At 41.1% G+C, this 17,142-nt stretch overlaps 1 protein-coding gene across 17 annotated transcripts in view; it reads right to left on the bottom strand.

Annotated features, from left to right (window-relative positions):
* Positions 1–8,002: 8,002 nt before the first annotated feature.
* The window catches only part of MYCBP2 (MYC binding protein 2), a 216,164-nt gene continuing 207,024 nt past the window's right edge, over positions 8,003–17,142 (bottom strand). For all 17 annotated transcript variants that reach the window (XM_085215694.1, XM_085215695.1, XM_085215696.1 and 14 more), the window contains 8 exons: positions 16,452–16,584; positions 16,113–16,216; positions 15,460–15,648; positions 14,847–14,954; positions 13,671–13,880; positions 9,983–10,090; positions 9,635–9,800; positions 8,003–8,826 (listed from right to left, as the gene is read on the bottom strand). In XM_085215694.1, coding sequence (XP_085071820.1) covers positions 8,711–8,826; positions 9,635–9,800; positions 9,983–10,090; positions 13,671–13,880; positions 14,847–14,954; positions 15,460–15,648; positions 16,113–16,216; positions 16,452–16,584 — 1,134 coding nt within the window. In that variant the 3' untranslated portion in view covers positions 8,003–8,710. The remainder of the gene's footprint in view (positions 8,827–9,634; positions 9,801–9,982; positions 10,091–13,670; positions 13,881–14,846; positions 14,955–15,459; positions 15,649–16,112; positions 16,217–16,451; positions 16,585–17,142) is intronic.

The raw sequence follows: 17,142 nt of genomic DNA, 5'->3' as shown, positions 1-17,142 counted from the left end.
CTTCTGGCCAATGTACCTGTAGAATGTCTTTCTATTGTTTTTCATGTCCCTCGCCAAGGCAGTTCTGCCTGTGCCTTGGCTTTCCTGATCTCACGTCTGCAAGTCCAGATGGCATCCCTGTATTATTCCCAGGTGACACGCCCTTGTTTCCAGAGTTTGTATGCACCTTTCTTTGCCCTCAACCTTCTTTGCCCTTTGCACCTTTCTCTGCCAACCTCAACCATTCTGTGAAGCTTCTGTCTTTCTGATTGGAGAGTCCCTCAAAGCAGAGATTTGAAGCAGGCATCACTATCATCATGCGAAAATGAGGAGTAGTCCACAGACCTCCTTCCATAAAAGCTGAGAACAATCTCTGAAAACAGTCTGACTTCCAACAATAGGTCTTACCGCATCAAGCCGAGGTGGTACATGTACACTTTTTGCTGTTTCTGTTGACAGATTGCCTATGGAAACTGATAAAGCCTGCAGTGGTATTGCAACAGTGAGGTCTTGGCTGTAGGTGTTGTAGCTTTTACAACCAAAAGTCTTTTTGTTTTGATTTCTTTGGTATTCAAGTAGACATTAGCTGTGCTCCAGCCTAATAAGCCTGGCTGTTAGGACAAATTGTCTTGAGGGAGATCACATGACAACTGGGAGATCAGGCCCAGCCAACATGGGTTTGTGAAGAGCAGGTCCTGCTTGACCAGCCTGATCTCCTTCTATGATCTATGATCTGGTGGACAAGGGAAAGGCTGTTGATGTGGTCTACTTTAATATCAGCAAAGCCTTCAACACTGTCTCCCACAGTATTATCCTGCAGAAGCTGCAGCCCATGGCTTGGACAGGTACACTGGGTAAAGAGCTGGCTGGAGGGAAAGGCCCAGAGAGTGGTCGTGAATGGAGTTAAACCCAGGTGACGACTGGTCATAGGTGGTGTTCCTCAGGGGTCAGAGCTGGGGCCTGTCCTCTTCAATATCTTTATTGATGACCTGGCTGAGGGCATTGAGTGCACCCCTAGAAAGTTTGCGGATGATACCAAGTTGGCAGGGAGTGTTGTTCTGCCTGGGGGTAGGAAGACCCTACAGAGGAATCTGGACAGACTGGATCACTGGGCTGAAGCCAGTGAGATAAGGTTCAGTGAGTCCAAGTGACAGGTCCTGAGTTTGGCCACAGCAACCCCCAGCAACTACAGTCTTGGGGCAGAGTGGCTGGAAGACTGTGTAGAGGAAACTGATCTGGGGTATTTGTTGATGGCCGGCTGGATATGATGAGCAGCGTGCCCAGGTGGCCAAGAAGGCCAATGGCATCCTGGCCTGCATTAGAAATAGTGTGGCCAGCAGAAGCAGAGAGGTAATCATGCTTCTGTACTCAGCCCTGGTGAGGCCGCACCTTGAGTACTGTGTTCAGTTTTGGGCCCCTCACTACAAGAAAGGCACTGAGGCCCTGAAGCGTGTTCAAAGAAGGGCAACGATGCTGACGAGGGGTTTGCAGCACAGGTCTTATGAGGAGCGGCTGAAGGAGCTGGGATTGTTCAGTCTGGAGGAGAAGAGGAGGCTCAGGGGAGACCTTATTGCTCTCTACAACTTCCTGAAGGGAGGTTGTGGTGAGGTGGGGTTGGCCTCTTCTTTTGTGTAACAGTGATAGGACTGGAGTGAATGGTCTCAAGTTGTGCCAGGGGAGATTCAGGCTGGGCATTAGGAAATGCTGCTTTTCTGAGACAGTGGTCAGGCGCTGGAATAGGCTGCTCAGTGAGGTGGTGGAGTCACCAACCTTGGAGGTGTTCAAGGAACATTGAGATGTTGTGATGGGGGACATGGTTTAGTGTGGAAATATTGGTGATGGGTGGATGATTGGACTGGATGATCTTGGAGGTCTTTTCCAATCTTGGTGATTCTATGATTCTATGATTTGTGTCTGGCTAGGAAAAAAAATGCAGAGGTGAAAATAATAGAGTTGTAAGAGAGTTAAATAAGAATTAAGTAGATCAAATCCAACTATTATGAGGGTACTGCGTGAGGCTTGCAAGAAGGACATAGGTAGCCCATTCCAATTTAATGAAGATACAAGTTATGGAAAACATGGGGAGACTTGTGGGATATGGCTGGCACACCTGGTCTGAGTTACTCATGACCACGATAGACTACTTAAAAATACAGGAAAGACAAGCTTGTTTTTCATTTATGCCAAATGTTTTCCAGTGATGGATATCATTAGAGAAACTTCCCTTTTTATTTCAGTATGTCCATAGAAGAAAGGTTTTCTAGGAGGCAGGAAGCATTTAGACTGCTAGAATACAGTAGTAGGGTCTGACAAAATATGTACACAGTATCTGTCACACACAAAAAAGCCAAATAGAACAGGAGCTGAAACTCACCCTTTTTAAAATAGGAGCCAGCTGCAGCTGAAATGGTCCTTAAAACAGAGGGTCTCAACCTAAGTCTTGCACACAGGAGCTTCTGATGCTGCTCATGGGCCCAGAAAAATAAGAAGATAGATAGAACTAAGGATGAGTAACAGCAGGATGGAGTGTTGCCTGCAGCTGGTTGATTTCTTGGTATTGTTGCCTGTACTGCAGTAAGAGCTGGGGTGAATTGCTGTAAAAGGTTTCTCAGAACTCTATGTTTGGATATATCTGTCACTAGAGTCTATAGTGATTCTTTCCAGCTGGATAGCTCTAATGGCTTCTTCATCAGGAAAAGCTGTATCGCTATTCTATGTTTTGTAGGATTACATAATAAAATTTGCATCTCTGATGCAGTAACATCTCAGCCTTGCTTTGAGCAGGAGTTCAGTACAGATGGTCTGAGTGTAGTGAGCCATGCCAGTGACAGCACAGATGGGAGGTGAGCATTTCCATGGCATGGGCCATGGATCACCAGCTGAGAACAGTACTCGAGGCTTCTTCTGCAAAGGGACAGTGCCAGGTCAGGCTGACCTGCTATGACATGCTATCAGTAGAGGAGCTTTGTGTTTTACAGCAATTTTCTTTCTTGTGGGTCTTCCTGAAAAGCAGTTTAGCTGTCTCTGACTGGAGGTGAGGAATTAATAAGATTAGCAAGATAGCAGTTGTGAAATTAAAATCCCAATCAGGTTTGTTGCTAAGAGAGGGCTGGCATTTGTGTTAGGATCGAATGCCTTGGTAATTAGGCAGTGAAAGAGGGTACCCTGGCTCCTGCATGAACATCCTAATGCAGATTGCTAGTGTTGCTGCTCCTTGACAGAGTTCACTGACAAAACCTGTCTCTGAGCAAGCACTTTTAAAGGGCTGTCATTCAGGTTCACCAATCATGTTTCTAAACCCGTTAGGAATTACTAAGATGGCATATTACTACTGGTGGACTGTACCCTGCTCATCACAGTGAACCTGCAGGCATCCAGGCCTGCCTGAATCTGCAAGCATCCAGGCATCTCCCCATTACAGAGTAAGCATTGTTTGCATTGCAGTATGTTTGGTGCCCACCTTCCTTCTTGCAAAGGCTGGCAAGCTGGGGAGGATAGTGCTGGAGAGAGCCAGGAATGTGGCTTTGTGGAGTGGGAGTCCTTTATGGGGCAGCTGATTAAGCAGAAAGGATAAACTGCATGGGCGGATGGGCACAAAGGCACAGCATGCTGACTCAGAAATTAACCTTCAGAAGAGGAGGTGGAAACAGTAGATGCTGAGAGCTCCTGTGGGCTAAGGATGCTGAAATGACTGGGTCCAACCCTGAGGCAGCAACCTCCTTCTCCTTCTACAACTGGGAACTGGGTGACCAGCCTGGTAGATGAGGGAAAGGCTGTTGGTCTAGTCCACCTAGACTTCAGCAAAGCCTTTGACAGTCTCTCACAGTATTCTCTTGGGGAAACTGGCTGCCTGTGGCCTGGACGGGTATACCCTTCTTTGGGTAAGGAACTGGGTAGAGGGTCATGCCCAATAGGTAGTGGTTGATGGAGTTAAGTCCAGCTGGCAATGTGGTACAAGTGGTGTTCCCCAGGGTTCGGTACTGGGGTCCATCTTGTTTAATATCTTGATTGATGACCTAGATGAAGGGATTGGGTGTACCCTCAGTAAGTTTGCAGATGACACCAAGTTGGGAGGTGGTGTCGACCTGCCTGAGGGTAGGGAGGCCCTACAGATGGATTTAGATAAGCTGGATTGCTGGGTTGAGGTGAACGGGATGAGGTTCAGCAAGGCCAAGTACTGGATCCTGCACTTTGCCACAATAACCCCATGCAGCGCTATAGGCTTGGGGCTGAGTGGCTGGATGACTGTGAAGAGGAAAGGGACCTGGGGGTGTTGGCTGATGCTCGGCTGAACATGAGCCAGCAGTGTGCCCAGGTGGCCAAGAGGGCCAACGGCATCCTGGCCACCATTAGAAATAGTGTGTCCAGCAGGAGTATGCCTCTGTATTCAGCACTGGTGAGGCCGCACCTTTGTGTATAGTGTTCAGTTTTGGGCCTCTCACTACAAGAAGGACATTGAGGCCCTGGAACATGTCCAGAGAAGGGCAACGAAACTGGCGAAAGGTCTGGAGCACAAATCTTATGAGGAGTGGCTGAGGGAGCTGGGATTGTTTAGTCTGGAGAAGAGGGGACTCAGAGGAGACCTCATTGCACTCTACATCCTCCTGAAGGAAGGAGGGGTTTGGTCTCTTCTCCCAAGCAGCAAACAGGACCTGAGGAAATGGCCACAAGTTGTACCAGAGGAGGTTTAGATTAGACATAAGGAAAAACTTTTTCTCTGAGAGAGTGGTCAGGTCCTGGCATGGCCTGCCCAGGGAGGTGGTGGAGTCGCCATCCCTGGCAGTGTTCAAGAGGAATCTGGATGAGGAGCTACAAGATTTGGTTTAGTGGCTTGTGGGAGGACAGTTGGACTAGATGATCTTTTGGTCCTTTCCAACTTAGTGATTCTATGATTCTATGATTCTCCTCCCATGCTGAAGGGTGGTGCTTGTTCATGCAAGTAGCTGCAGTGATAGAAGCCAAGCTACAAGCAGGTAGCTGCACGAGAGATTCATGCAAAATGGAGGCAGTTTGGTGCAGGCACAGCCCTGACTGACTCCTCTGGTGGTTCAGTAATGGGCTGCAGGTATAGCTCAGGGTTCAGGGGCCTCCACCATTGCAGCCCCAGCTGGATGAGGCTCTCACAGGCTGTTTTGCTCCTCAGCCATCTGTAGGTCTGTAGGAGCAGAGCTCAGTTGGTGATGTCACTGTTGCCAGGACAAACCATGTGTTAGCTGTTGGAACTGTGAATAAGTGACCCACAAATGCTACATTTGTCATACCAGTTTTGTCCTCCTTGTAGAACCCTGTTTATTGTCCGCTTTTACTTATGGCTAACTCATGGGTTCTGTGTAGAAAAACAAAATGCAATACTTCAAGTTCTGTTTATAAGGTTTTCAGTCACCAAACCCTGAAGAAACAGTTGCATCCAAAGTACTCAAAGTACTCCTAAGCCTTGCGCTCCAGACACCTCACCAGCTTTGTTGCCCTTCTCTGGAAATGCTCCAGGGCCTCAATGTCTTTCCTGTAGTGAGGGGCCCAAAACTGAACACAGTATTTGAGGTGCAGCCTCACCAGAGCTGAGTACATGAGGACGATCACCTCTGTGCTGACTACAGGAGCAGCACTATGACTGTCAGGCCTTGATGGTGACTGGTTAAATGTGCTAACTTTTACTGTAATTGGTGTGTGCTGAGGAAATAAATACACCCATGAGTTAAATGAATGATGTGTAAGCCAAGCTGAGGACTCACCTTGGCTGCAGCAGACAGGGTGTGCAAGCAAGAACTGAGTGCTTCCATTGCATGGGCTGTGGAACAATAGCTGACAAAAAAGCATGTGTAACTGCTGGGAAGGTACACAGCCACCTCACTGTGTGCTGAGCTGATTAGTGACCTGCATTGACATCTGGCTATAATCAGCAGCTGAGATTGGCGCAGGGGGTAGAAGTGGTGACGTGAGTGTCTGGCACTGCATAGAAGAGGAGCATCTAGTAGTCTGGATGTCAGCGTGGCAGCTGAACTCTGCCTGAGAGCCTAACTCTCACACTTAACTGTTCCTTGTACATAGGAGAAGGAATCAAAGAGGGGCAGTTGTGTTGGGCAAAAACATTTCACACTGCCTGTCCCTCACAGTCCAAACCTCTGTATAAACTGAATGTGGCATGTTGTTTGGCAATTCCTTTCCCAGCTGAAATATCTTAAATTAATTCTACTGTTATTCTAAAATGAAAGGCTGAAAATGTCAAAAATAGAATTAAAGTTTAACTGCTGTGCTATACTTGGAAATTTTCTAAAAATGCTCAACTTGTCTATTCTGTAATAATTGTGCAATTCCAGGTTGCATGGACCTGTATCAAGAACTTATGCAGCAATCACATGGCCTGCCAGATTCTCACACCCTATAGGTTGGTGCAGTCTCCACTGAAAACACTGACTGAGAGTAGATTGGGAGGGGCCAGCAGGTCTAATTCCTAATAGCTAATAAAAAGGCAGGATAATAATAGGTTGCACCACATTCCATTTTGATACTTTTCCTCATCTCCTATTTCATCAAAGGAACCCAGAGCGACTGGGACCAAGTGAAGGAAGACAAGGAAAGGTGGTGCACACATCTAAGGCAATGTTGTGTTGTTTTTAAGTTGGGGAGGTGAAAATACTTAGGGCTTATACCTTCCCTGGGTAGAGCCAATAACTGGCTGATGGGTCTGCTCACAGCAGGCTCACCTAACTGTACAGCATAATCTTAAATTCACTTTACCCTTTCGTACCTCTTGAAGAACTTGCAGCTCTGCAAAGGACAAGGCTAGCTCAGCTCTCTTTCTTCTGGAGAGTTAATTTCCACTGAGCACAAAGGCCCTGAATTTCTGACTCCCTCTTCTGTTTCCTGCCAGTAGTCCTGGCTACCACTTTTTGTGCTGTCACTTCATGTCACAGAGTAGAGAATAATGGAGGCATCTTAGAGAGGACGGAGAGGCAGTGAGATGAAAAGCTGAAAAATCCACTGTTAACCTCACTGGGGTCCAGGAAGAGAGTCCTAAAATGGAGAAACAGTCACCAGAAAGCAATGGAAGGAAAAAAAGGGCTTGTCTTTAGTGGATAAGGACAGAAATAAGGACCTGAGAGTCCTCGTGAAGAGCAGAAAAACATTGACATGAGAGTTTGATATGGGCAAGGGAAAGTTTAATCTGAACAGTATGGCAGGGAGAATCATAATAAATACACTTCCACCTTCTGTCCTTTATATTCCTCTCATTGTACTCTAACCACTGGTTTGATATCACTGGTATAACCCATCCAAATTTATTGCAATACCTGTGAAACAACAATTATATTAATTCTGACAACTCCAAAGTACATTTCTTGTGTAACGAGGAGTCCTTAAAAACTTCATTCTGCATCTTTCAGCCTTCATCTACCAATCTGAAGTGACTCAGGCTGTTCAACAAGAGTTCATTGGTTGTAGAAAGAAGATTATCAAATAATGAGTAATCAATGTATGTTTTCAAGTAAAGACACTCAGTCTTCTTAAGGTCCATTGTGGTTCTTTGAAAATATCTGGCAATATTTAAAAATGACTATCAAACCTCGGGGCACAATGTCTACTTTTTACCTCTCAGAAAGTGTTTTCACATAAGACTAGAGAAAGGGCTGGATACAAAAAAAAAATAAAGTCAGCAAGACATTACCAGCCAACATGGAGCCACAAAGACAGAAGAACACTTCAAACACATCAACCTTTTATATTTTTCATGTCCTGTCACCCTCCCAAAAAATCTGCCTGGTGCTGAAGACTGGGATATCCAGGCTTCAAAACAGTGTTTCTATTTCAGACTGCAGAGGTGGTTGTGATTACTTCACCTAACTATAAAGACGCACATGTTAGTCATCTACATCCGAGCTATCCAGGTGGCAACTCTCTTACACTGAGACGGAATGAACCATATTCTAGAACTGCCTGTTCTTTTTAGAAGAATCTTCTGAAGTAAATATGAGGAAAAAATCCCTTGTTTTACAAGATGGTTCTGAAAATTAAGACTTACACATTTGTTAGACTTTCACTGTATAAAAATGTACAGTGGCTTTATTGACATGTACATTCCATTGTGTTTACAGCTGCGAGATATGAGGCACACTCAGTATTGCACTTCATTAAAATTTCAGGCTCAAACATAACCCAGAAGTTTAAATGAAACTGCTGTTGTAACTTAATTCTTATACAGGACAAACATTGATACCTTTATATACAGCATGATACTTGTTACATTTATGTCTTCCTAACACAATTTTTTTTTTAATAACAGTCTAGGAAATAAACCAGAATATTCTTCTTTCCCATCCCCACTTGTGATGCGTTACAATTGTACAAGATTACAAAAGGTCAGTATACAATAATCAATATTTTTTTCTTTCTCCTGAAAGCCAGCATCATTCATAGTCCACAGACACACAGATCCTTTAATAGCAATTATTTATTTGTAAATGTTCAATGTTTCCTAGCCGATGACTGTAATGGCCACATGCAAACACCTCACAAGTTTTGATGTCTCGGTTCAAAAAAATGTCAATTTCTCACAGCAAGAATTATGTACATGGTTTTGGCATCCTTCTTGCACTGCAAATTGTTCCTTTTACCTGGGTTATGGAATGGTCCCATCCTCATCCCAACTGGACTTTATTTTTAGGACATTTGAGGGATGAGGGCACCTGTTTTGCTCTGCTTTTTTTTGTTTTGTTTTGTTTTTTTAAAAAGTCTAAAAAGTGTGAGCATTTCTGCAAACCCCACAACCCAGAGCAAATTCTTCACCGGTAGGTGGATGGACAACATGAAGTGGACATTCGGTTCCTTCAAGTTGTTTACCTTTGGGACCTACAGTGAATATAAGGGAGAGGGAAAAAGAGGTGGGGGGGAAGGGGTCAGTGCTTGCAGACTCAATGGAAACAAACATATGATCTTCAAAAACATATTAAGTGAAAGTAATATAGAATCATAGTATCACCAAGGCTGGAGAAGACCTCCAAAATCATCCAGTCCAGCCAACCACCTACCACCAATATTGTGCACTATACATTTCTTATATATAGATGAATATATCTTAGCCTTTATTATTCATTCCTTACAATTCAGAAGGAACAGCAGATAGAAAGGTGCTTTCGCACAAATTCAAGCAAGAAGTCTAAACGTTTAATAGGCAAAGAGAAATACAGCCATTCAATTCAATCAAGAACTGTTAGTTCTCTGTGAGTTACGTCACACATTACGTACATATCTAAAGGGAAAAGACCAAATTGCTATGTAATTAAAAGAAACAGAAAAGGCAAAAAGTTTACAGGAAGAAGTAACTGAAACAAATTTCATCAAATCGATACTGTGGAAAAAAATAATTTCACAATCTAGAAGTGAAACCAATAAGTATGAGCAAGAGTTGTACTCTGCAATCAGAAGTAATGTTAAGGTGACATCTCATTTCTTTTTTGTTTACTTCTTTTATGTAAGTATCTTAATAAAAAAAAGCATGAAGGCATCCATAGAGGAAATACATATAGAATTTAAAATTTGTATGATCGACCTCGTGATATTCCTCCAAATTATCACCAAGGAGAGATAAGAACATCCATTAGAACTAATTACTTATTTCAGAATTTAGTTACGTAAATTTGCTTTGTAAAAATACTACCTGCAGGACAGTGTGGGAGTTCTTCTTTAGGGATGCTTGTCATTCTTTGGAAATCATCATGGCAAGCATTGCAAAAATGTGTTGTCCCAAAACAGAAAAAAACAGCAACTGAACAGCAGTAGCGGCATTTATACTCTAGGAAATCTGTACCGTGTTTGGGACACATCTAAATAGAAAGAAGATAAACACTCTTAAATGACATAACAATGCTGTAACAATCCAACCAATACATTTCTACATTTTGTAGTATATATGTCCTACAATACAGTTGTGATTGACAGCCAATTACTGTTTGGCTCACGTACTCTTTGGAATTAGATAATAGGACCAGATGAGCTGTTTGCTTACCTGAGCCCTTGAAACATCAGAGCATGCACCACAGATAAGCTCTCTTGGATCATAGTCATCTCCTTGTCCAGCCTCGGCATCACACCGAGCTTCACCACCAAAATATGCCTAAATTCGATATAAGAACAATAGGACATTAAACAACAGACAACTATTATTTTAACTAAACCAACCTTATTGGGAAAATGATGAATAAAGGCAATCACCATTGTGCCCACTATCTTGAATAACTGTAATTCCATACATATTTTTTAGGTGCTCAGACAAGAACTCTCAATCACAGGATACACAAGATCAAAAACCATGCAACACACTCTGCTCTACGCAAGTGACGGCTTCTGAAACAGCATTTGGATGTTATATAGACAGAACGGAGGCTGGAGACAGCAAAGATACCTTCTACCAGGACAGCTTTCTATCAGCTGAAGGGAATATCAGTTTTTATGCTCATGTGGGATCCTTTATAATTAGAATGTTGCTTTTTCTATAAAGCCATTATAATTTCTCATATTATACTAGCAAGACACATCAAGCACTAAAATGTACCAGGTAAGACAACCAACTCTGAATTCCTTCATATACTGAAGTATTTTCTCATGGAGTGGTGAAATGAGGTGAAAAGTAACACCCTTATCTCCTTCATTATGATCTTATTTGCTAATAAATAGAATTCTAAATAGATGTTTTGCTCTTAGCTTTCCCTGCTTTTTGCTATAATGGTTAGGGCTGTATGACTGCAAAAGGTTAGGGAAAGTGGTCTCAAGGCGAGTACGAGGAAGCAAAATGTAAGCAGCCCACTTTCCCCCAAATGCTGCAAATTAAAAGGGATATTCCCAAGGGATGAAAGTTAGTGAATTTGGTAGAAATTCAGGGTGAACAGGAGCTGAAGGAAGAAAAAGAGTCAGAAGTTAGACAGTTGAAAGTTATCATTAAGACACATGCATACAGCATGAAAGGGAATAATGAGACACAAGAGGAGAAAAAGAGGGAAACAACTGAAATACACTGAAAAAGTGAGCATCAAATGTTGGAAACAAAGTATAACCAAAACATGAACTGGAATAAAAGCTGGAGAAAGGATGAAGAAGAGAGATTGTTTTTCAATAAGGAAGGCCAAGAAGGTTCCCATTGTTTCTTTCATCTCATGCTGATTTTAGTGCCCATCGAGGGCATCTAGACCTATGTGTAGAGGGAGATAAGGTCCCTCTGCTACATGTAAAGAACATGTTGGGAAAAGTGGTTTAGGTCTTTCCAGCTTCTGGGAAGGGCAAACCTCTTTGTGGAACTGTTTTTGCCCAGGTACGTGGGTCCATCTGGTGGTGATGAAGAAAAAATGGGGATATTCAATGTGTACCAAAAGGGAATTTGATACTGGGGGAGTGCGGTCAGTAATTCCATATATATGTATATGTGTGTGTGTGTGTGTTTAATGTTTAGTCATTATGATTTGTTTGTATATATTAAGCATGATGTAGTGATACGGAATAAGTGGTGGAATGTTATGGTTTCATGATTTTTGGTTATCGGTATTCCACATCATAACATCATGTAGTGCACTGGGAGTTAAAGAGTTAATGCTGCAGTTCTGGCCTCTTGTCCAGAAGAGAAGAACTACATATCCCAGAAGACCTTGCGTTCAGAGAGGAGATATGACCCCTGGCAAGGTCACCTGATTTCCCTTTTACCTTTGGCTCTCCACCTAGCTGTTCAATAAAACTGCCCATCTCACCTCAGCGTTATGTTGAGGCATTTCCATCTTTTGGACACTCTTTCTCATTATATTTATTAGCTTCAATTCTAATTATATTGCATTATAGTGTGTTATCTTGCATTCCGATACCATATTTAGTAAATTAGTCTCTTTCTCCTCAGATCGTTGCTGCTGTTTTTATTTATTTTGGGGTCCTCCGTTTCCCCTTTCCGGAGGTGTGGATCTGTGTATCCCTCTGCCCCACTATTCATGGAACTGGGCCGAACCAGCCCATAAACCACTGAAACATCAGTCCTCTGTGAACAGCAGGTCTAGCAGGGTACATTCCCTGGTATGCTCTCTTACCAGATGCATTAGGAATTTATCTTCCACACATTTAGAAACCTACTAGGCTGTTTCTTATGTGCTGCACTGTATTTCTAGCATATATCATGGAAGTTTGAAGTCCCGCATAAGAACAAGGACTGGTGATGGTGCAACTTCTGCCAGCTGCTTGTAGAACGCCTCATCCGTCTCTTCATCCTGGTTAAGCGGTTTATAACAGATCCCCACCAGGACACCAGGATGTCCACCTCCCACTGATCCTTACCCATAGATATCATTTCCAGCCCCAAGCTCAACAACACTCTAATACAGAGAGCCATGCCAACACCCCTCCTTGTATCTAGTTTAAAACCTTCTTAATGAGCCCTGCCAGCTCCTGGGCTAGGATCTGGTTCCCTCTTTGAGACAGATGAGACCCATCTGCAGCCATCAAGACAGGTGCCAATTAAACTACACTATGGTAAAAACTAACAAACAAACAAACAAACAACAAATTATTGTGATTGCACCAGCCTCTCAGATGGATTTTCCTGCTCCTCTCAGTATCCCTCCCTGCCACTGAAGGGATAGAAGAAAATACAACTTGTATGCCTGCCCAGTCCCCCAAAGTCCTGTTTGATCATCCTCAGATTTCTCTCAGCAACTTAATCGCTGCCGGCCTGAACTATCAATAAAGGATAATATTCAGAGGAGTGAATCAGGCCAGGAAGTTTCGTAGAAATATCCCTGGTCCTGGACCCCAGGGAGACAGCACACTTCACTGCAGGCAGGGTCAGACTGACATACATGGCCCTTCCTTCCTCTCAGCAGGGCGTCACCACCCTTCTGTCCTTCTTGGTAGAGGCAGTCTTGAGGTGTGAAGTCAACTTCCTCCATGTGGTGGACTTCCCACCATGTCCTCACTTACCTCTTGCTCAAGTTTCAGAACCTCAAACGTATTACATAGGGGCATCTGTGGAACCAAGGTAGGTCAGGATGGGGGTTGTCTGAGATGCTGAGCTGGGACCTGTTTCCACTCCTCCCCTTAAATTGCCTCTCTCTGTTTGATGATGGCAGAGGAGGGGATCCACCACTGTTTGTGAGGATATCACCCTGATGTCTTTCTCACAAGTTCAGCATAGAGTTACTCCTCTAAACTTGTTGTCATAAAGACCCTTTCCCATCTTTTGAGACTACTGCTGAGGAAAAGCATACCAACAGGCTTGCACAAGTAGTTGTTTTTCTCTCCCAAATTTGCTGTTTACCATTGTTCTAATTAACTCAATTTTAAGTGAAATTTAGGTGAAAGCTTAGTGACAGACTCCCCATACTGGAGTTAAAATGAGATAGATGTTTATAACATTTTATGTTCACATGGAGTATGAAGTAGAGGTGGGACAAAGGGATGGCTGGTGTGCAATGTCACCTGCACATTCTTTTAAGAAGACTATCACCTCAATATGCTTTTGGTTTCTAAATTCCTCTGTATAAACTTTTGAGTTTTAAGATACTATGTACATCTAATTTGTTAAAACATTAATTTTTTTTAAAAAAAGCAATTTCTTTTCCTGCTTTCCTCTTCCATACACAACATATTAAATATACGTTCTGTTCTTTAAGTGACTTTTGATAGAATAACATGCATTCAGTTTGAGAAAGTGGTAACTGTCATACCTTTTTGCACTTGTAGCAAACATAATAAGCATATCTGTTCATGGCATAGCCAGCTGGGTCATTGTAAAATCTAACACCTGGTGTTGTAATGGCCTCACTCTTGTGCAGTCCTTCATACTCCAATCTCATTAGTGCTTTTCTCCTTACATCTTCATAAAGTTCTTTGATTGGATCAAGCAAGTCTTTTAATACTGTATGATTGATTTTGTTCTGAAATTTTAAAAAAAGAATGATTAAAATTTATTGTATATTTATTGCAGAGAAGCTGTAATAAATTATATTATGGCCAAACACAAATAGCATAATGGATGTCACAAGCACTCAGTGGATGTTTAAAAAAAAAAAAGACTGATGTGTTTCATTTGCTACTGTAATGTTTTATATGGTCTTTTGTTACACGAAATCAGCAGCCCTTACAGCAGACTGTAACAAACACAAAGGGATGGTAAAGGGTATGTGACTTATGTGATTTTATTTTTTCTCTAATTTTGCTCCTTTTTATTACTCGGCAAATAGCAATAATGCCTTTTAGTCCTCTGTACTAAGTATTAATCATAAGCTATTGCCATTAATTACCAAACACAACATGAAGAAAGAAACATAGCATGCAGAAATGCCTGAGAGTGCACAAATTTAACATTTCTGGGGCTCTGAAATTCTTCACAGCAGCTACTATGTACATACTTTTGCTTATACCAATTATGATTTTGCAGAGTAGCAGACAGCTTAATAAATTATACTGAAGTGACATATATATTCTTCAGCTCTGTCTTGTCACTGAAAAGCAAAGAAGTTTTGAAAGAGGCAAATAAAATGGAGAATCCAGATTCCCTACTTGAGACAGTGTGAATTAAGATTACTTCTTCTCTCTTTCCTCTTAGTACCTAAACTGCAAATTTACAAGCAGATGGTGCTAAGAATAAGATAGCATTTAGATAATGTCTGCATTATGTTTACTTTCTAAGAAGAACCTTAATTCAGGGAATAGTAGGGAAAGTAGAAAAAATTGTCAATGACGCCCTTTCCATAGTGACATGAGAAATTAAGGAAACAAAGGAAGTATACTTATTTTATATTGTAACAAGCGCTGTATCATTAAAAATGAAAAGAAAAAAAGTAGAAACAGAGTATTAGGCAACTTGTTGGATCTCTGCAGAAAACACAGAGCTCATTTACCTTGCAAATAGGACAGGACATAAACCCAAAGGTTATCCTCGGCCCAAGCCATCTGTTTTCAAGTACTCGTTGACAGCATTGTAAATGGAAAACATGGCTGCAGTCCAACTTTAGAAAAAGAACAACACAAAAATGAACACTGACATTACGTTAACCACTAAAATATAAGTTTTCTTTGCTTTTAAACAGCAACATATATGAAATAAAATTAATATGTTTTAAATCCTGGAAGAGCTCTGTTTTCTTCTTAAAGAAAAGAATGAATACTAAGCACCTGTTAAAATCATAACACTTTCACTCCAAGACAGCCAGTGGGCATATAAAATATATATGATGTATATTTATTAATATCTCAGTTGTTTTCTTATTTATAAAATACCATATATTTTAAATAAACACAGAAAAATAAGTTGATACAACCTTCTTGTTTCAAATAGCAGCAATGCCAGAAAACAATGAAAGTCATTTCAAGTCATTTACATCCTGTACCATTACCATGTTTATTCTGAAACTCTTGAGAATGTCATTTGAGGAACTTTATATTTTAACTTATTCCACATATCGTATTACAACCATAAGATTCATCTTTTAAAAGGGGGAAAAAAAGATAAACCTGGATAGCCGGTGCTGCTGAAAGTGCTTCAGTAAAACAGATCATACACATGTCATCAGCATCTTGTTTAAGAGTTGTAGCGTTCTTATCACAACCATGCAAGCATGGTAAACAGTGCTCTTCATTCTTAACGCCGCCACATGGATGGCCACAGGGATGTGTCTTGCTGCAGGCAATTTTAGCATACTCCTGTGAAAGGTAAACATTTGGTCTTTTTTCCCTGCCAAAGAACAGGTTGATATTGTGCTACTTTTTGAAAAACTACTAGTTCATGCAATTAACTGAGACGAAAGAATGTCAATTCATCTTGTCTACTGCTAGACCAAGTACTTGGGAAAAACTGCATATTTCGTGCAAATGAAGAAGAACTGCACATTCCTATAAAATATTATTCCTAAATAGCAATGACATAAAGAAACATTTTAACATTTCACTTTGATATACAGAAATATTTATTAGTTCTGTTTGTATTTTTAACATTCTTCTCATGTAATCACTGCTTGCCCTGAATTAACAGCCTTTAAAACATCTGCAGATTTTGGTCCTTCAGGAAAGGAAAAGATGGAGAAGGTTTACTCAAAACAAGAGTCTTTCTACAGTATCTTTCTTCTGTCTTATTTATCTCATAATGACTGATATTTATTAATACAGACCTGGCAATCTGTATCAGAACAAACACTTCCCACTGCTGATAATTCTGTTCCACTCCTACAACCACAGAAGCGACATGCTTCAGAACTGCTGGTGGTTGGTTTGCCTACATCCACAAAAGGAAACAAAAATGACTCTATCATCATGAAATATAAGTGACCAATATTCAGACACAATCACAAACCAGGCAGGAAAATAATAACTTTTATACATTTAAAATGTTCTATTAATACTTATAAGCAGAAATCAAGACCATCGCCCTAATTCTTTTTGGACAAATTCTGAGGTAAAAGGTAAAAAATAATCAGGAAAGAGTACATCTAATAAAAGTTGTGTTTTACCTGTCTGTTCTCTGAACTCCACCATAGCTTTCATAGTTTTAGAATCTGCTAATGCCATCAGCCAGAAAAGCTTGGTCCTACCACAACCTTCGTGAAGATCAACTTTAATAGCTTCTTCTTCTTCTTTAAATACCTGTTATATTAATCAAACAGATAATAAATAGCATTTTTACGTTATTCTTGTCATTCCCTCTTTGGATTTTGATCAGATGTTTTAAAGATTTTGTCAGGTTTGTCTACTGCAAACTATTTTTAATTTATACATTCCTTAGGTTGTACATAGTGGGAAGAGGTTTTGTGGTTTAAAAAGTAAAAATATTGAAAACTAACACTCCAGATAACATGACTGGGAAGCAATAGAGCAGCAATGCTAAGAAGAGAGCTGCACAACATTTTTCTAATTCAAAACCTATGGAGACTATAGCTCACAACTAATATTCATCTCCAGTAGACCACGGTACTAATAGAAGAAGATAACATTAGAAATATCTTCACATCACCATGTCAGTAATTTATCAAAGTAGCACTGATAATTATGGTCATTATGTATAATATTATGGACTACATAATGAGTTATATATCAACACATCACTTTCACATAAATATGCAGTGAATGTTTTTAGCTAAGAATCAAGAAAATTCTTTTTTTTTTTTTCCTCCTTCAAAATCAAAAATTCATAAGAGATCCATG

Source organism: Meleagris gallopavo, chromosome 1, assembly GCF_905368555.1.
Source record: "Meleagris gallopavo chromosome 1, MGAL_WU_HG_1.1, whole genome shotgun sequence".
In the NCBI taxonomy this organism is placed as follows: Eukaryota; Metazoa; Chordata; class Aves; order Galliformes; family Phasianidae; genus Meleagris; species Meleagris gallopavo.
Note: the sequence above shows the minus strand (reverse complement) of the source record. Positions and strands in the feature narration are given on the sequence as shown.